Genomic DNA, 21,776 nt, shown 5'->3' with positions numbered 1-21,776 from the left:
TTAATTCTTTGGATTAAACTTGTGAGAGCATCTAATACAGATGACTAGTTGGCAAAAATATGTGGATGGCTGTAAATTAATTCATATATCATCATAATTTTTGGAAAATTATTTATATTAAATGACCTATTACCCTTGATAAGATCTTTTAAATTACATCGTTTGACAAATCAAATTTATACGTGCTTGGATGATATTACCATCAATGATATTGAATACGACAAACATTTACCAAGACTCATTATAGATTTTCGTTGCTTTTTTTTACTTTTCAAAATTGAAATTTAAAGGTATTTCAATCATTAAATCATAAATACTATACATAAATCAAAAAGATGACAAAAAACATTTTCTACCTGTCAAAATATTACATAATGGATTTATGACTGAACTTAGATTTGAAAGAATACCAGGACAAAATACTACTCATATAAAACACAACTTTAGTTCAGTGCTTCAACCTATACAAAATAAGTAATAAATGGTATGAATACTGGCCAGTAAGAAAACTATCAACTATAGAGACAAAAATTATGTAGAATTTTAAAGATAAATGAGTGAGAGATTTATTCAGCTATAAAATTGAGTGAGGTTTAGCTAGCTCTAAAACCAAGTTTAATCCACCATTTTCTACATAAGAAAATGCCTGTACTATTAAAGGCAGGAATATGACAGTGGTTATCCATTCGTTTGATGTTTTTGACTTTTTGTCATTTGATTAATATGAACTCTCTGTTTTGAATTTTCTTCTGAATTTAGTATTTTTGATATTTTACTTTTTTCAAACAAGAGGAGTTTTCTCTGCTACAGTCTAATCAAAGAGCATCAGCCTTGAGATGAGATTAAACTGAGTAACATTTATAGTCGCCGTCAGCTGAAATTCGTAGCGGTTATCAATTAAAATAATCTAAACTATCAACCACATTCACTCGAGATATAGTTTTTCACATTCCATTCAGAAATCGCAAAAAGAAAAACCGCTACTGACATACCTTTTAAGTGATTGCACTGTGATAATCCTGACCTTCACATTTTCCAAGACTATTTTCAATGGTGGAATCCACCATTGTTTTTTCCGGAAGTGTTCCCCTGGAGTTCAATTTCATAACATTTGCATAAAGCGCGGGAAACCGTATCACATCAATGAAAAGAACATTTCAGGAATTTGCGTAAATGACGAATTTCACATGTAAACAAATGATCCTCATAGAAACGAAGATGGCGGAATTACAATGGAAAACATTCTGGAAAATGTGAAGGTCAGGATTATTACAGTGCGATCACTTAAAAGGTAGTTCAGTAGTGGTTTTTCTTTTTGCGATTTATGAATGGAATGAGAAAAACTATATCTCGAGAGAACGCGGTTGATTGTTTAGATTATTTTTACCGATAACCGCTACGAATTTTAGCTGACGGCGACTATAGTACTACATTTTTTGTATCTTTACCTCTGATAATGTTTGAGTTGCTGTCAGTTTTAAATGTTCTCGTTCTAAGTCAGAAATCTTATGATCATGATCCTTTAATTCGGTGGAAGAGAGACCATATCTGTCTTTTGTTTTCATCAAGGCATTGGTTACCATGGCATCCTGACGATCCGACTCAGCATTCTGTACCATCTTTCTCATGTAATCCAATTGTTTTTCCAGCAGCTGACTTCTAGTCTCAGCAGACGACAGTTGTGATTCAAGCTCTAATGAATATTCAAATATGCAAATTAATATAAATCATTTATGAATGGATATCAATTGGTAACTGGACATGTTTTCTGTTATTAGCTTTAAGTATTATATTACCGGAAAGAAACTGAATGACAAAATGAAAAGAAGACACTCAAAATCATTAAATTATTCATCAAATCCATTAAATTTAGTACAAAATCAATTAATGACAAATTTACCCAACAAAATTAAATATATTACGTTCAATTTCACTCATTATTGCTTGGTTGGGAAAACATTATTAAAAATGAAAAACACAAATGAAAAGCTTCAGTAAATAACAAAATCTAATATCATTCTTTCTTTGAAACTTCACAGTTGCTATGGAGAATGCATAAAATATTAAAATTTAACACCTTTGTTGAAACATTATATATTAAAAGTTTCTATAAAAGTTAATTCACTATCTATATGTGAACATCTCAAATAGCCTATATACAAATCAAATCTAGCTACACTATATGGGATACATGGAATAGGTTGAATACTGAATTTATTTGATTGTAAAGTGTAATTTAACAAAACATAGGCAATAAAATTTCAATGAAATTTAGATCATTATGAAATGATTGCAATATAAATATGATAAAGACATAAAAACCACAAATGAGTATTTTTAATGACATATTGGTAGGTTCTGATGGTCTAAAGAAATAAACAAGCGGTTTTAAAAAAATTCAGCTGCTGACCTGCTATCAACCAGTGTAAGTTTAAATCAGCTCATTAATCTGCATGGGTAGCTGAAGTCGGATTGTTTGATTAGTATGTAATGCCTCTTTCAGCACTGTTGACTACTTTTAGCATTCAGTTTAATTGGTGGAGGAAGCTGGTGAGTCTGAAGAGAACCACTACCTATGGCAGGAATACTGACTATCAGGATTTAAGCTGAACTCACTTCCTCAGTTTTGACTGCTAGTGATAGAGACTAGAGTAGTTGAACTACTTAGACCAATTGACAACCGAGGCCTCGAAAGCAGAGAAAAGAAAGTTATAACAAAATGTAGGTCTTATAACAAAATGTAGATCAACCTATAAAGAGTGTAATAGAAGAATAGTAAGAGATATGAAGCATCAATAAAACTATGGCAAAGAAAAACTGAAATTTTAAATTACAGTAAGAAAAAAGACGAACAGAAAAACAAAAGACAACAACACACTACACACAAAACTTAAGTTTAAGATGCATAGAAGCAGTTAGCCTCTTGAAAGATCACCTGTGAAAACAATTTCACTTAAGACAAGCAAATGAGCTGCATCAGTTATATCTTATCCTACTTAATGCAAGTACACATCTACAACTCTACATGTTCATACATGCATGTATGAAGGGGGATAGGACCTTTATCGGAACTCCGGGATCGGGTGTGTTTAAGCTTGGGATTTCGGGATTGACCCTTTCGGGATTGACCCTTTCGGGATCCGGGAATTCTTTTTATCGAATTTTGGGAACCGAACTCAGGATTTCATGTTTTTAAGCCCAGGATTTCAGGATCAGGTGTTTTTTAGCCCGGGATTTCGGGATCAGGACCCTTCCTACCCCTTCTCATGTATGACTTCTATTGATTTTAGAATATTCAAATACGAAATAAACAATGAATTTTGGTCTGTTTAGTAGGGTTCTTATAACAATTCATTTTTTTTACTGGTTTATATAGGAAAATATTTTATGTTGCAAACATGCAGTTGTTAGATTTAATTTGTTCAATTTTTAAACAGTTACTGCCTATCTGTAGCTAGTTTTTCAGCATAAACATGTTAATAGAATGATAGATGTATTGATATTCTTTGGATAATGAATTCTATCAAGCCTGTTCATATGTCACTCAGACAAAACTCATAAATTTGGATGGTCTTAAAAGAAAATGTTAGACATATTTGTAGGTGAAGTTTCATTAGGTATTAAATTACACACACAAAAATGTATCTCTAAATAACTGGCCCTTAAGTTTTGCCGAGAAAATAAACTCAGAATGACCTAAAAATCCCAACCTATCTACAAAAAAGGCTGTTAACATCAAGATAGATCAGACAATAAGCCTTTCAGCCATCAATAATATATGACATTGCATATTTGAACATGATTTAAGTGACATGTTGAAGTGAAATATTTACACAAATGTTTTAAAGGTCTGTTGCTCTATTACTTTATCAAGTGGTCATTATCTATTTTCCAAGAGACAGTAACAATCTACTCCAAAAGACTTACCATCGATTGTAAAAGCTCTTGTATGAATCTGACTTAAAAAGCTGTTACCAAGTTAAACATAATGGTGACACTTGCATATATATGACTTTGTTACTAGGTTAAGACAGATGATCCCTGGATACTTAAACCAGATGCTGACAACTGCATGTTTGCAACATAAAATATTTTCCTATATGAACCAGTAAAAAATATGTAATATAAAAAAATTCTTGTGTTCATTTTTTTAATAATTTTCAGAATTAAAAAATTTGAGAGGGAAAATTTAAACCGTCAAGCCAGTATACTGTTGATTCATTAATTTTTGAAGAAGTGCAAATGACTGTGCATGCAAACCTACAATCAAATGTAGGTGAACACATAAATATAAGGCTCACCTTTTCACATAAATACCACCCAACCCCTGAGCCTCCCAATTCATGCTAGACATAGCTAAAAGCAAACTCCAACTATACATGTCCTTGACATTCAGAACTTTAAATATTAAATAATATCAATGGAGGATTTTATGCAAGCAAATTCAGTTCATATATCAGCCATTAATTGATGCCACCAAAATATCCAATCAGATTTTGTGTACCAACATTTCATAAAATCAACTCCATACAAATTCATTGGGACAAGTATAGCCAAAGCAAAACTCTTACAAAAACAAATTGTATTCACGCTGAAAACTATCAAAAAATATGCAAAGTGGGCGAAGGGCTCTGCATGCTATTTTATAATAAGCTGCTACTGGATAAATCTGGTAGCCACAAAAACCAGTACATACTTTTCCTGTATATGACTGTTAAATAAAAATATATATGTATTGAGTTTGAGTATAATGAACATACTACTGAGCAGATGTAGCAAATATACTAGAGGCAGTAAAAGCTAGCTATAGGGAAGAGGGATTAACTAAGCTATGTAGACAATTGACTGCAAGAACAAATACATCGTTTGACATTTTAAATTAATTGTATTTCAGTTAATACAAGGTCAAAAATCTAAGCAAGGTGAACAATTGACTGCAAAAAAAAAATAAAGGGTAGTTAGCTGTTTAAAAAAATATATATTTCAGTTTTCAAAGTCAAAAATCAAGTTGAAGTAACTGTCTCATTTAAATAAAAAAAACAAAAATTAAAAATCTCCAACTTCAACAAGTTCAATTCTAATATGAAAAGGTCATGATTTCTTAGAAAATCTAAGAAAGAAAAATACTGAACACTTCTTTCTCCAGCTTTTGATAGCATGGTGTATAATTAATGACCACAATGCAAAAAAAAGTTAGAGTGCAGATAAATGTGGGTAAAAATAAATAGAAAGTGGTTAAATGTGTGACTGTTATGGCTGGCAGACTATATATATGTGTGTACACAAAGCTACGGCCAATACCTCGTGACTGGGACAACATTTTCCTGGCATCTTCCTTCACATCAGGGTGTGAATTTAGAGAATAGCGAGTAGAGAGAGAGGTCACTTCTCCATCTCTGTCCTGTGAAAAAGAAGGTTGACTTTTTGGAGAAATCCCACCATTTTCTTGATGTAAATTTAGTGTAACATGATTTGATGAGAAGGGGAGGTCACTCTCCCTACCTTGTGTATTTTTAGACACAGCTGACTGACGAGGCTCTTCAATATCTCTGTCTCTTTGTAAAATGTCTCTGTATTTATTTGTTTCTATTGCCAAACTTTTCAGATTGTCTTCGGCAGCTCCTCGTTCTAGCTCCAACTTTCTGATCTTATCTTGAAGATTCTTTAGGGCTGATATTACCGCTGAAAAAATATGATCAACATTCAATTAGTGACAAATAATTACAAAAATATTAAAATTGAGACAGCTTTAAAGTGATGTTAGTTGTATAAACTTAAATAAGTAGTCAATAAATGATAATGATAATGAATTTCATAACAAGTAATGTTAAGATATAGAAATGGTTTCACTTATCATGCTTAAGATCTTTCCAATACATGCCATACAAAGGACACACAAGTTAACATACCAGATTGCCACTAGCTTACAATACAATTGATTAGTGAAAATAATAATGATTTAATGCAATAGTGAACTTTGAGGTTAATTCAAAAGGGGGTGGATGTACATAAAAACTGGCAACACCTTATAAACATGATATAGATATAGGAAGATGTGGTATGAGTGCCAATGAGACAACTTTCCATCCAAATAACAATTTATTAAAGTAAACCATTGTAGGTCAAGGTACAGCCTTCAACAAGATGCTTGTTTACCATGTTTACTCTATCAACTAACAGGGGTAAAATATAAACTAGAGGCTCTAAAGAGCCTGTGTCGCTCACCTTGGTCTATGTGCATATTAAACAAAGGACACAAATGGATTCATGACAAAATTGTATTTTGGTGATGGTGATGTGTTTGAAGTTCTTACTTTACTGAACGTTCTTGCTTCTTACAATTATATCTATAATGAACCTTGCCCATTAGTAACAGAGAAAAATATTTGGTATAAATTTACCGAATTAATGAAAATTGTTAAAAATTGACTATAAAGGGCAATAACTCCTTAAGGGGTCAATTGACCATTTAGGTCATGTTGACTTATTTGTAGATCTTACTTTGCTGAACATTATTGCTGTTTACAGTTTATCTCTATCTATAATAGTATTCAAGATAATAACCAAAAACGGCAAAATTTCTTTAAAAATTACCAATTGGAGGGCAGCAAGCCAACAACCGGTTGTCCAATTCATCTGAAAATTTCAGGGCAGATAGATATTGACCTGATAAACATTTTTATCCCATGTCAAATTTCCTCAAAATGCTTTGGTTTTTGAGTTATAAGCCAAAAACTGCAATTTTACCCCTATGTTCTATTTTTAGCTGTGGCGGCCATCTTGGTTGGTTGACCGGGTCACGCCACACATTTTTTAAACTAGATACCCCAAAGATGATTGTGGCCAAGTTTGGATTAATTTGGCTCAGTAGTTTCAGAGGAGAAGATTTTTGTAAAAGATTACTTAGATTTATGAAAAATGGTTAAAAATTGACTATAAAGGGCAATAACTCCTAAAGGGGTCAACTGACCATTTCGGTCATGTTGACTTATTTGTAAATCTAACTTTGCTGAACATTATTACTGTTTACAGTTTATCTCTATCTATAATAATATTCAAGATAATAACCAAAAACAGCAAAATTTCCTCAAAATTACCAATTCAGGGGCAGCAACCCAACAACAGGTTAACCGATTCATCTGAAAATTTCAGGGCAGATAGATCTTGACCTGATAAACATTTTTACCCCAGTCAGATTTCCTCTAAATGCTTTGGTTTTTGAGTTATAAGCCAAAAACTGCATTTTACCCCTATGTTCTATTTTTAGCCGTGGCGGCCATCTTGGTTGGATGACCGGGTCATGCCACACATTTTTTAAACTAGATACCCCAATGATGATTGTGACCAAGTTTGGTTTGATTTGGCCCAGTAGTTTCAGAGGAGAAGATTTTTGTAAAAGTTAACGACGACGGACGACGACGGACGACGGACGACGACGACGGACGACGGACGCCAAGTGATGAGAAAAGCTCACTTGGCCCTTCGGGCCAGGTGAGCTAAAAATAATCACAGAACAGATAAAAATAAAAATAAGTCTGTCATTCAGTGAAAATAAAAATTTAAGAGAACATAATAAATTGCCAAATGTATTTTCATTGTTCATGGTGTTGAAGGACATATACATTGACCTCTAGAAATCTGAATGTTTTGTGTATGGTGATCTTTGATGTTTATTACTTTTAAGTAAGTACAAAACTATGCCAACTGAAAATGACAAGACACTCTGACTCAGACAGAATACCACATCTTCAGTGTGGTCATAAAATTTTATAGTGTACCAACAATATAATTATTTGACTATAAATAACACAGTATTTAATGGCGGTGACATAACATAATACCCACTTAACACAATCCTCTTATGGCCATTTATTAAAGGCATTCATAAATTTAAACTTTTTGATTAAGCTGTGATTTGTATTCATGTGAAAATAAAGATATTTTTGAAAAATGGTTATTAAATCATTATGTAATCTATTCAACTGCATGATTTGTAATTATTTTAAATTAAAATACTTGATAACAGCAAAATGTTGCAGACAAATATCAAGAAAGTCTTAAGGACACTTTTCAATAAAAGAAGCACTTTTACAGCTACATGTAAAATGTTTGTAATTTAGCTTTAATACTATTAATTTTAGCCACTATGGTGCTCTAGTAATGAACACCCTCCCCCCTTAAGTCTGACACGTTTAATATGGAAATCTGTTTAAAAGAAAGAAGGTTGTAGCCATGCTTCTAAATCCAAGTACCCTTGCCTGGACGTCAGCTAAAAGATTTCTTTATTGTTACATGTGTTAGATGTCATTATTTAAGCTTTAAAGTGTTATGACTTTTTTAAACATTCAGATGAACTCGAATGACAATTTCTTTGTTTTTTGCCACGATGTTATCAGATTCTCTTTTGACTAATGTATTTTGAATGTCCCCCTCATTTTTTACATTTCTACATTTATAAGAATTAATGTGTTAAAATCAACCAATGTATCACCAAGGACAAAGCAATGACAAGAAAAATTAATAGCATGCACAATACAGTGTTAGTGTTCCAAACATGAAGATGAAACATTAAACCCAAAAACCAATTCAAATTCTACTAACTATCTGCTGTTAAAATGGCTTCCGGACATGCAAGGCAATGGAAAACAGAACTGGGCACAAAGAAGGAAAATATTTAGGTTTTATCAGAAAGTTGGATACTGGTACTGTCTTCACTTTTTTAGGGAAAAATCAAATACAGGTATTGGGAAAATATCTAGGAATTTCCTTAAAAAATTTTGATCTAAATTTCACTCATGACTTACCTGTTCTATTGTAGTATTTCTTTCGGGCTTCAAAACAAATCCAACATTTATGCTTAGTAAGGCTTTATATCATGTTTATATAAACATGTATAGATAATTGAATGTTCTTAAAATGAGAAGGGAGTTTCTGAGTGACCAAGATGACATGTAGCAGAGAAATTTTGTTGAGCTTTCAAAAACCATCAATATCTTTTAATTGCAATTTTCCCTAGCCAACATTGACGTCAACAAGGCAAGTTTCTTATCACGTCAAACCAATCTAATCGACTCAAAATAGCCTATATCACTCAAGTCACATCACACAGAACATCCAATATTACTTGAGTACCGTGATATGGAAATTTTCACAAAAAAATCAGAAAAATGATAATAATAATACATTTTTCTTAATCAATTTCATAATTCATGCATAAACAGAGGCTCAGATGACTCTCCTTCATATCATCCTAAATTTCCATGCCTAAAATTAAACCCAAACCTGTAAAACATGCAGGTGCTTTGTTGTCATTTAAAGAACAAAGAGCCATACACAAAACTAAGTATACAAAACACAGTAAACAATATTTAAATTACCTGTCCTATTGTTCTCAGGGTATGCTTTTGTTGGTTTAGTTTGTCTGTAATCATCGTTGATAAATGGCTTGTTTGGGTATTCATGGTACTGTGTGTTGTCGTGGTTCAAGGTAAAACTCTCATCTTGGTTCCTATACAGAGGTCGCTTAGAAGGACTCCGCAGTGATCCCATATGAGGTGAAAATGTCTGCAGATATAAAGGAACAAATTAAATTTATATTAACTATGGAGGAAAATGTAGCTATCCATGATCACCTGACAAATAGTCATATATCATACTTGTAGTTTAAGTATGTAAATGTATTCTGATCTTTCCTATATTGCCTATTCTGATCTTTAACCCATATATTCGGTCACAAAGTTTAACTTTCTGTATGCTATGCCAATACGGAAACTTTTTATTTTATTTGGGGAACCCAGCATTTCAGGATTAGGGACATAGTATTTATAATTTATATGACTAAAGGGAGAAGAGAGATATAGGTATATGACAATAAGGCGGATTTATTATAGTCTCATTCTGACTTAAGTTATGTTTAATTGAAGACTTTAGGTTTAGAGTTGAATTATTCTTTTTAAAGGGATGTGCGATATGGTTATAATTATGGTTATAGGGCCTGTGTAACAACAGTCCATTTTTGAAAAGTAAGAGGGATGCAATTCAGTTTGATAGTTATGCATGACAGAAAAATTATCACTTTTTAAAAATTTTAGATGATTATAAATACTTGTCCAGATTTTTAGAGATATTATCTTAAAATATCTTGAAATTAATGTGATCATTCTGCAAAGTCTAACACAAGGGCTTGGTGTCACCTCACATTTGCTTGAACAAATTATTAACTCAAAGAAGTAAATTTATATTCTGCAAAATTTATAAGAGCTTGAATTATGTCACATGACATTTGCATTCAAATTGTTAATATCAATATATAAATATATGCACCTGCTATACATTTGTACTATGCAGAAAAATCCTAAACTAAAATTTTATTAAATTCCAGTCAAAATGAAATATCAAGGATGACACCAGAAAGTGTGTTTCTTTTTTTAGGGATATAAACTGACATATTATCTTACATTAACATGATTAAGGTGAAAGCCGAGATCTTCTTTTCAAACAATTGAAAATATATATAGATATGTATGAAATAAAATCAAGTTATACACTACAATCATTGACAATCCTGGTGCAAAATTTAAAATATAAAAATACTTCTAAATTCAATTGACTTGCATGCATCCAAGAATCTTTAATTAATAATAATAAATATTCATAATTTCAGCATGTAAAATGCATTAATAAGTATTAGAAATTTAAAGTCAAAAATAAACAATTTAATGTCATAACAAGAACACAGAACACACAATAATAATACATGTAATATAACTGTCAATAATAAAATAAAATGCCTATACCTTTATCATTTTTATATTAAATCCACTAAAATAACATGTATATATATTCAATGTGTGCCTCCCAATCTATTAAATGCAATTGTACTGGGTAGTATACCATAAATATTATATTATAATATAAACATGTTGACACTTGTTGATTTTACCTGTCAGGTGTACAATCCAATACTCTTACTGTTTTAAATCACTTTCTCCTTTTAAATATCAATCATGTAAATTAGTAACCAAATATAGATTGTGTACTAAGTAATTAACTGAGGAATGCTTAGGTAACATTATTAAATTTACAAATATTGTTTGAAAAATCTTTGTGATATAATTGATTTTTTATCTATAATCAAGACAGTAATTAGTACATTTTGCAGTTACAATGTAATATATATATATATCTTTTTTTATTTTCATTCAGTAAAATTTTTCTTCAAGCTATTATAAACAATATTTTACTTAGAAAACAAATAAATGAACATGCACATTAATACGAGACCGAGATTGAAAAAAAACTGACAAGTCAGTTGTACAAATTACACCCTGCTTCATGAAATCCTTTGGAAAATATAATGTGAATAAGAAACAAATAACAAAATGTTCCCAAATTACAAATTGAAATTACAAGGCTTTTTAGTTTTAAATTTGTAAAAAAACAATAAAATAACCTACCATCTTTATTCAATGAAAATCATACCTCTACTTGTTTAACATATTTACCCAAAGAAACATTCAAAGATCTGCCTTCTAATTTTGACCAGGACATGCTAAATTAAGTAACAACAACCCAGGTGCATACCTAAATCAGGATATATCTTTTATTATAGAATATGAATACCATGTCATACTTTGAGGATCCAATTTTATTCTTTCCACTGATTTGAATGAAATGAAAAACTACTTAAAAAATGTAAATGAGTTTTCTTTTTTTTTCCATTTCAGTGCATATGGAAAAATACCATTAGATGTTAATAAAAATGTAAATTTAGTAAAACAGGAATTGACTTGAAGCCGAAACTGATAAAAGGTTGATAAACTGTAAAAGATAGTTAACATTTATCACTGTGAAGCATCTCACCGAGTATTGTTCACAATATTCTCCATTGTTTGAGATGTCTACACACGGAACAAAACAGCTAAGAGATCAATGTACCGTATTTCTATTTAAATCGTACAATTGACAACACAACAGCACAGTTATCTAACAATAGCTATGTTATGAACTTACGATACAAATTCGTATTGAATCACTTCTATGCAAATCATTGAATAACAGAAAGTACTGTTGAGCATATTAAACCGTATTGAAACTGAAATGGCAAATTCATTTGCAGATAAAAGCAATTAACAGGAGCCTTTAATCTGAAAGACGAGCTTTCAAGTTATAATAATAAGGCTCAAGTGTAATATACTTTTAAATTATGTATGAATTTGTGAATTTTAATAATCTGAAAACTATATATTACAAAGTAGTTGAAAACTTATTTTGAATTGAAAAACACTTTTAAAAAGATCAGCTTTTCTTCAAATGTATATGTTCATATCATCTCAATATTTTTACACAATAAACATATTCAGATCTTTTCAAGTGTCCCAGCTCAATGAGAAGTTGAAAACACAATGCAAAGACATGAATCAGCAGATCTTGAATGAGGATGGCAAACAATAATAAAGTAATAAAAACTTGTCGTTAATTTTTTTAACGGTTATTAAAAACAAAATCTCACTTCACATTTTAAGAACAGTTTACTTAAGTGACTTACACAGTGTTATATATATGTTGAAATGTAGTACTGAAAAAAAACTAAATTCCATGTACTAATTGTTTCTAAAATACATTTTTTAAGATATGAAAAGTCCCTTAACCATGTTAACTGCTATCAAAGGAATTCTATTCAATTAGAACCTTTTTGCTATAGTTCTGAAACAAAATACACATTTTCTATTACGTTTTTATTAAAATTTTAGCCTAAATAAATGAAAAATTATAAAATTTTAAGCATGCTAAGTATATATATGTTTTTGAACAATGAAATCATTGAACATGTTGAAGCACAAATCCACTTTTCTTCACTCAATGTTCTTTGAAAACTCAAAATCAAGCAGAGTTTGTTGAAGAGAATAGTTTTTTATTTGGCTTAATTTGTTTCATTATAATTATCCCTTAGAAGAAAAAAAATCAACTGACCTGAATATTCTCTCCTATACTACAGAACGCCATCTTGGATTAAATATGGGATAAATACTTAATAAGATATATGATAGCCTTCTAATTGTTAACTAAATGATTTAATCATTAATTTAGAACCTCAATGTAAAAAGGTTATTTAGAATTAAATATGAATAGCCACATATACTATATACAATTAAGGTTTTATGTTAACACATTTTTAACAACAAACTGAAGGTACATTAATGAATAATTCACAGAAATTAAACTCACATGTTTAAAGATGCTTTAACTAATTAAGACTTTCTGTAAAACAATTTTGAATTGAAATTTTTTTTTCATCAACTCCAAAATTGTAATGGATACTAGATTAGGATTTAACATGTATAAGTACACTAGAAGATGCCAGCAAAATCATGGTACCATTTGTGCTGAAACACAGAATTATTAAATTATGATGGAAGTTCTTTGATTTAGCATGCATGCGCACCAGCGTACAAGACACAGATTGGTACTCATGGTTTCCAAATTTTGTTATTTCTATAAAATTGGTGTTTTCTACGGAAAAAAGATTGTTTAAAAGACAAATTTAGGAAGTTGAAAACACTGCATTTATATGACATGAAATCACAGAAATTTCCCTCTTTTGTATGGTTTCAGAGGAGTTGCGGCTCAATGTAATTCAGGTCTCTCCCATTAGTAGTATAGATTATATCCATATATTTTTAGTGTGAAGAAATTTCAATTCAACTATATAAAACATTGATTTCTTAGACAGTACAAAACTTAGTTAAGGTAATTACAAGAAGCTGCACACCTAACCATGATTACTGTATAATGTATAAATATCATTCAAATTGGACAAGTTATAATGGAGTAAAATAGATTTATTTTCATATGAATAGGAGATATATATAGCAGATTTTTTTTTAGTTGTGAAACACTATGACCTCTGACTGTCACAATAAGTTACTTGTAATTCGTAATTTCAAACTTGAATTGAAAATTTTATGGTAAATTCAACCATGTCTTAACTAACCAAGCCTTATTGACTATATATACTTAAAAAAAAACTGTTTATCTCTTTTCCAAATTTACTTTTGTCCTAAACTAACTTTTATTAACATACCCTGTTGAGATAGTGTCAAGTGTTTGTCAAGCATAAATTTAATCAAAATTTAATAAAAACATTATACAAAAAGACCAGATAACTCAATAAAGCCATCAATATAATGTAAACAAATATAAATAAAAGTAAGGCAAATCTAAATAAACTTTAAAAGAATTATGGATAATCATAAACATCACTTTACAAAACATGTTTAAATATGTTTCCTCTGTGTGTGTGAAAGTTTACAAATGGCCAGTTTTGTGAAATAGAAATTGCAATGCTTACATACAACAGAAGTCATGCAAGTTAACAGTCAGAACTCAGACATATAAACAAATCGTTTTTTTATTTTCGACTTACAGAAGTAAAAAAATGCATTAATCATAAAATGTGTTTTCATTTTCAGACTTATGGTCAGAAAATGACAGTCTTATTTAATATAAAAAAAAAGATGTGGTATGAATGCCAATGAAACCACTCTCCACAAGAGACCAAAATGACACAGAAATTAACAACTATAGATCACCCTACGGCCTTCAACAATGAGCAAAGCCCATACCGCATCGTCAGCTATAAAAGGCCCCGGAATAACTTATTGAATTAAGGATGTATTCTTCTGACGTTTCAGTCTCGTTGAAATTTTGTTCTGGAATTATTTCTAAAATATGTAATACAAGTAGAAAATATAAATGAATTTAAACTAGAGGCTCTAAAGAGCCTGTGTCGCTCACCTTGGTCTATGTGAATATTTAAACAAAGGACACAGATGGATTCATGACAAAATTGTGTTTTGGTGATAGTGATGTGTTTGTAGATCTTACTTTACTAAACATTCTTGCTGCTTACAATTATCTGTATCTGTAATGAACTACGTCCAGTTAGTTTCAGTGGAAAATTATAGTGAAAATTTACAAATTTTAAGAAAATTGTTAAAAATTGACTATAAACTCCTATATAACTCCTTAGGAGGTCAATTGACCATTTTGGTCATGTTGACTTAATTGTAAATCTTACTCAGCTGAACAATATTGCTGTTTACAGTTTATCTCTATCTATAATAATATTCAAGATATTAACCAAAAACAGCAAAATTTCCTTAAAATTACCAATTCAAGGGCAGCAACCTAACAACAGGTTGTCTGATTCAACTAAAAAATTTCAGGGTAGATAGCAGTGTTTTCCCTAGATATGTTTTGAAGGATGGTGGGATTGGCTGAATGGATGGTGGGCATGAATTTTGAAGGATGGGGACTTGTATAGAGTAATAAAGAATTTTAAGATTTGAAGTATGGGGGCCTAAATTAATGCATGGGGGTACCACCATGCATAAACCTTCTAGGGAAAACACTGGATAGATCATGTAGATCTTGACCTGAATAACAATTTTACCCCATGTCAGATTTGCTTTAAAAGCTTTGGTTTTTGAGTTATAAGCCAAAACTGCATTTTACCCCTATGTTCTATTTTTAGCCATGGCGGCCATTTTGGATGGTTGGCCAGGTCATCGGACACATTTTTTAAACTAGATACCCCAATGATGATTGTGGCCAAGGCCAAGTTTGGTTAAATTTGGCCCAGTAGTTTCAGGGGACAAGATTTTTGTAAAAGTTAACGACGACAGACGACGGACGCCAAGTAATGAGAAAAGCTCACTTGGCCCTTCGGGCCAGGTGAGCTTAAAATGTTATAATCAAACTTAACTCTGTGAAAAAATTGGGCATTTCCAATGAGTAGTTTTTGAGTAATCAATTTTTCAAATTTTGTTACCAATCAAGTCAAGTCTTTTTAGCCAAAATTATGAGAAAATGGGTGAGGGATACAAAAAAAGATTTGACCAGAAACATGTACATCCCACATCCCTTTTTTCTTTTCAAATTTCTTAGATATGTATTTTTTCAATCATATATATAACAAAAAAGTTGAAAAAATATGCAATTGGTACTGTTATTAAAACGGTGAAAAATCACAAATTTACAAAATTGATAATATACAAATTTAAAAGTCACAATAAAAAATGTTAGTTATTGCTTTTAAACAGTTTATTTAAATGTAAAGCTCTTGTTCTGTAACACCAGATGATTAAGCTAGATGAAAGAACTGTCCAATATTTAGTAAATTTGACACAAAAAAACATCAAAATATGATCAAACTTTCTTATATCAACACCTACCCAGGGGTGTGGAAATGCTATGCCCGACTCGCCCTACTCGTACATTTGAACAACCGGCCAAGTAATCATTTTTGTCTTGGTTGCCCGTTCACAGGTAACAAAATATACAAAACAAAGTTCAATTCCAATAAAGATATAAAATTGATTTCAAAACGTATAAAAATGTTTAATTTATGTAAAAGAAACCAATGGTCAGCAAGTAAAAACATCAAATTTTGTTCATATACAATAAATATTACATAAAACTGGAAATAGATCGATTATCAAAATAATTTAAAATAAGTATACGAACCTGACTGAATTGCTTAAAATTGCATTGGATTTGTCCATTGACCAGGGATCATCGATTAGGTTTATCCATCATTTACCGGAAGTGTCATTTCTTTAAATTTTGTATTGAACTATTCAGATTGATAAATACTTAATAAAAAGCCGGGGAAGCAAGACAAAAAGAGTAATGAGTCGAGTAGAAAACCTCAAACGCAAATGGAGGACACAGAGTATTTAAAATAAAAAACAGAGAATTTCAGACATTGTGGATATCAGATTGCCCCTGGCTATCTAGGATGGAAATTCGCAAAATAGCAAAATAAATTAAGTTTTTGTCTTATTTATTGATGAAAGGTCAATATTATTTACTGTCGAAGTGGAAAATTAAAAGGGACGCTTTAATTGCTCATCAAGACAATAATAAATAATCAAGAACAAGAGTGTCAGTTGAGAGAAACACCACAACATCAATAGTTTATCTATTATTTACTAGTTTACATTTCTTCAATTACTGTCCACTCCTCAAATTGAGTATATGTTTATTCAAAAACTGCGGCAAAATTGTCCTTAACATGTCATTTCATTTGTTGGTTTGCTGTTAGGTTTCTGTCCCATTGATTTTAACCCATTTCTTACTTTCCTAATTTTTTACACATATAGACAAATGAAATTCAACAACAGTGCTTAGTAAGAATCACATATTAGCTAACAAGAAATACTTCAATATTTATTGGGATCATCTTGGCAAGTAACTTTTTGCCGGACAAGTAAAACTTATAGTTTAATTACTTGCCCAGGGACAAGTGCTCACAACAAATATTTCCACACCCTTGCTACATTTACCTATAGTTTTTTTTAATTCAAATTTATTCAGATTGGTTCCCTTCATCATTATCATGTTTATTGAAAGTATGACAAAAAGTTTAATTGTGGAATTGTGATTTTTTCTTGATAATAGCCCAAAAATAGGTAAAAATTGATGAAAAATAGGAAAATCATCAAAATTGGGTACTTTCAAAGGGTCATACATTGTATATAGCAAAAAAAGAAGTGCACCACCATATGATTTTTTTCTTCACCCTTTTATTTTTTAGTCATATAAACCCAAAAAATCAGGTTTAGAAAAAAAGTTTAATTCTAGAAATTTTTGGCTTCTCAGAGGTGTACATATGTACATCATTAAGTCATAATTTGTCTTAAATTAAAGGGAGACAAATCTATTAAATCTACAAATTAAGACCTCCACAGATGCTTTGCCAAAAGAAAGTGTCCTGCCAGGTACAGTGTATATAATATATTTGTCTATCTGTAGGTTTGGGATGATGTTTGGTTCATGTTCCTATAAATGAAACTGCCCTTCATCTTCTCAATTTCTTTCTCTGACAATCCCAAACTTTTGGTCCTGAAATAGGGGAATTGGGTTTAAAAAGCTAATTTCCTAGGGGAAGTGCTACCCAAATTTTTTTTTAGGTTTGGACTTAGATTTTTTATCAGGGGTATTTTAAAAGGGGGTAAAACTAAAAGTTAAGTTCAGGGGGATTTTAAAAGGGGTAAACTAAAAGTTATCTCAGGGAGATTTTTAAAGTGGGTAATCAATCTCTTTCTATTAAATCCCAAACTTTTGTCTGGTAACTGAAAATTGAGTTTTATATATACATGTGTATTAAAGTCATAAGAAACCTCAAATTAAAAAAAATTATGCATATGTTTTTTTATAACTAAATGGATAGTTTCCATTATACAACTTATGTACATATACTTTTTTTTCTGAGGAAAATTCTTTAAATTGATCACATTTAGAAGAAGTTTACTTATTTTTAATTGCTTCCTTCCAGAGGGTAATTTGCCGACATGTTTTCCGTATGCATAGTGACCTGAGCGTACCCTCATCGTAAAAATCCGGTGGTCGCAATACGCATGGATCTGTCATTAAAATAAACAATTGTCTGATTGTGCATGTTAAACACGTGCTCAATACCCATGATTTTTGTTATTTGTTTACTATAAGGTGACAATCGGTTAACTTCGGCTTCAAAACACGGCATTTAATGAGCAGCCATATTTGTTAAATCATAACAGACAGAGAGAAAAAAAATTGACGATTAAACGATATATTTGCGTAAAAAATAAGAAATTCGTGCACAGAGGCCTTAGTTTATGATATATAAATGCATTGGTTCAAGAATTGAATAAACATTATTTTTCCCCACTCACTAGTTTCATATGACTTTAAAAAAAAAAAAAAAAAAAAATCCCTACCTACCGTCCCTTTAAAATTTCAAGGGGGTGATCGGAAACACAACATTATTTTTTTTAGGCCTTAGAGGGTTTTTCACGATCACGATCATGCAATCGTGACAAAGGGTCAAAATCGTGTAGTACACGCCTAAATCGTGAAAGTTGGCAGGTATGCTTTTATCGCACTGCATGTAGCACTTTGCGATTGGTTAAGCCCTGTGTGGTGACCCTCTAAGGATCCGTAGGGTGTGAAAAAAATCCATAGGGGATTCCGCCTCTGGCCTCACCCCCTCTGGATTTTATTAAATTAATCCTCTATGGATCCTTAGGGGTCAGTAACAAACCATATATCTTATTATATGGTCCCTTATAGTTTGTGATAAGTATGACGTCTTGGCACAAAATATGTGAGTGCGGTACTTGGTATTACCTTAGAATGTAAATATTTGAGTCGTCCTTCTTTTGCTATTGCTACCATATTGTTCTCTATTTTAAGGTTCATGTGGACCCTATGGCTAAAATGGCCGTATTTTCACCTCAAAGTTTACTCTGAGTACAGACAAACCTGCGCATCTGTAAAAAAATTCAGGCATAGCATGCCCTAGATAAATGAATTTTAAGTATGTATTATGTTTTAGAAAAATAAAACTTACCAGGATTTTGCCGTGCACTTTTTTTCATTCCTCCAGAAGGTGCCAAAATAAACTAAGTAGGGAAACAGGTTTGAGAACTTCCCCACAGGTAAAAATTAAAGTGAGCATTTTTAATTGACATGGACATTAGATGGACAATAGATACCTGACAATAATTGGTTATTTAAACTGTGTACCTGAGTGGACAATATCAAGGTAAACTCAACTGTTTGTTAATTTTATCATCTTCTGCAGAGACGAAAAAAAGTGTACGGCAAAATCCAGTTAAGTTATGAATTTTCTAAATCATGCAATGCATTTGAATTCTATTTATCTAGGGCATGCTATGCCTTAAAACTTTTCCAGATGCACAGGTTTGCCTGTACTCATAGAAAATTTGGAGGTGAAAATACGGTCATTTTAGCCATAGGGTCCACATGAACCTTAAAGAACATCACTGGTGTACTGTGTTAGGCTCTTTGCTTGGTCGTTAATATTCTGACATTGCAAATTATTCATAAATCATTAATATTACAAGAAATTCGACAAAAAGCATGAGAAAAAATATGGGAATGGCATGAATGGAAATCAAGAACAGACCTGATATTTTCCGGATAATAATGAATGCAAGAATATTTAGAGAATGTCGGATGAATACTTGTAACTTACTGATCGGTAATTGTCTTCCATTATGAAAATTACAGATTAATTGTAAAAACAGAACGTGTTGATTCTGTAATCCTTCGACATGTGCATCGTTTCAACTGTAAACAAACTTGACAGCAACTTTGACATCCCGCCGGACATTTGAAGTTTACTGTATTCTTATTGGTCAAAAATAAAAGCTTTAATTCAAAACGGATATCAAAAATTAATCGTAATCATTATTCATCTATTATAAACTTAAATAATTAGAACTGAAATAAAGATGTCGTTTTTGAATCAAATTATTCGTTTTTTGAAATAAAAATAAAACTGCGATCCTGCCATTTCTGTATTTATTTGCACTTCCGCCAACTTGAAGGAGCACTGATGACTAAATTTTACCCTTAAATTGATATATATTTGAAATGGCTGCATTATTTGCTTGTACAAAGTGTCATAGGAGACACCCTTTTGACGAATTATCTTCAGCTGAACAATTGTGCAAAGTATGAAACCCATCGAGTCACGATCTTACTGACCCATCACGGCATTAGTAAATTATTTGCCTGATTTTACAGCTTGATCAAGGACAAGATGTTTCTCTTATATCTTTCTACTTCTATTTTTCATGCAACAAGTAACTTAAATTGTTTTCCACTGCTGAAAGATCGTTTTGATAAAATATTGCTATTGTAAACACCTTATCGCTATAATTTCCCCGCTTGACCCGAAAATCTGTACCGCTTGAACTATTGGCATCATAGAGAACAATCTCTTTTTCATTGCAATAAGGCGGTCTCACTAATTAGCGACAACAAGAATTTTAGCGTCAACAAGCGACAAGAAACTATTTAGCGACAAGAAAACATTTTTTTTTAAATTAAAATTAATTATTGCAATAAATATTGAAAGAATATGCAAAAGAAAATAATTTTAGCGACAAGAAAGTTAAAATTGATAGAAAAAAAGGAAACATTATTTACATAATATTTTATCATCTATTATGTATAACAGCCAGTATTACGTTTAATTATTGTATTATAATATTACTTTTCCTTGTATTTTAGAACATTAATATTAATCTTATAATTTTTTTTTCAAAACTCTTTTCGTGCAATATATATTAAGCTCCCAAAATGAATTATTTGTGCATCATTGTTCTGAAAATATTGACACAAATTTTGGTTGAAGACAGGGTTTCTAGACAAATATTAAATGACAAAGCATGATTATTAAAGAAAGAATCTCTTTCTTCCCGGTCACAAATGTTTCATTTCTTCGTCTATTTAATAGTATATAATAAAACATTTTAATAAGACATATCTGCTTGTATATATTTAAAAAAATATTACATACAAATTTCTTAAATTCTAATAAAAAAAAATGTTTTCTTGTCGCTAAATAGTCTTCTTGTCGCTTGTTGTCGCTAAAATAATTCTTCTTGTCGCTTGTTGACGCTTGTTGTCGCTTCTTGACGCTTGTTGTCGCTTCTTGACGCTTGTTGTCGCTAATTAGTGAGACCCCAATAAGGAAGTAGATTTCTGCGGTAATGCTGGAAAATTAAAAAAAGGGTGATCAGAAAAAGTTAACAATTTTGAGTTCATTAATAGTAGAATGATTTTTTCGCTGGATTTTTTTTTCTTCCGTAATGGGGAACTTAATCCCCTTATACATAAATAATATACATATATATAAATTATTCTAAAAATGTATAAATTATCTTTCTTTTTTTAATAATTTGAAAATATTTTGGGAT

General features: G+C 31.1%; 2 protein-coding genes across 9 annotated transcripts in view; one reads left to right on the top strand and one right to left on the bottom strand.

Annotated features, from left to right (window-relative positions):
• Positions 1-20,272, bottom strand: part of LOC134686797 (centrosomal protein of 57 kDa-like) — a 36,799-nt gene extending 16,527 nt beyond the window's left edge. The window contains exons 1-5 of one of the 8 annotated variants that reach the window (XM_063546572.1): positions 20,045-20,272; positions 9,378-9,564; positions 8,805-8,831; positions 5,302-5,682; positions 1,449-1,693 (exon numbers count right to left, since the gene is read on the bottom strand). In XM_063546572.1, coding sequence (XP_063402642.1) covers positions 1,449-1,693; positions 5,302-5,682; positions 8,805-8,831; positions 9,378-9,564; positions 20,045-20,065 — 861 coding nt within the window. In that variant the 5' untranslated portion in view covers positions 20,066-20,272. Of the gene's footprint in view, positions 1-1,448; positions 1,694-5,301; positions 5,683-8,804; positions 8,832-9,377; positions 9,565-10,796; positions 10,937-12,972; positions 13,046-20,044 lie in introns of those variants that run through there. The other 7 variants (XM_063546571.1, XM_063546578.1, XM_063546573.1 and 4 more) reach the window with 7 other exon arrangements.
• Positions 20,273-20,373: 101 nt separating this feature from the next.
• Positions 20,374-21,776, top strand: part of LOC134686799 (protein FAM76B-like) — a 29,625-nt gene continuing 28,222 nt past the window's right edge. Inside the window, exon 1 of the mRNA XM_063546580.1 lies at positions 20,374-20,526. Within this exon, the coding sequence (XP_063402650.1) occupies positions 20,446-20,526 (81 nt within the window). The 5' untranslated portion in view covers positions 20,374-20,445. The remainder of the gene's footprint in view (positions 20,527-21,776) is intronic.

This window comes from Mytilus trossulus, chromosome 10 (assembly GCF_036588685.1).
Source record: "Mytilus trossulus isolate FHL-02 chromosome 10, PNRI_Mtr1.1.1.hap1, whole genome shotgun sequence".
Taxonomy (NCBI): Eukaryota; Metazoa; Mollusca; class Bivalvia; order Mytilida; family Mytilidae; genus Mytilus; species Mytilus trossulus.
The sequence above is the reverse complement of the archived record's forward strand: the minus strand, read 5'-3'. Positions and strand labels throughout refer to the sequence as shown.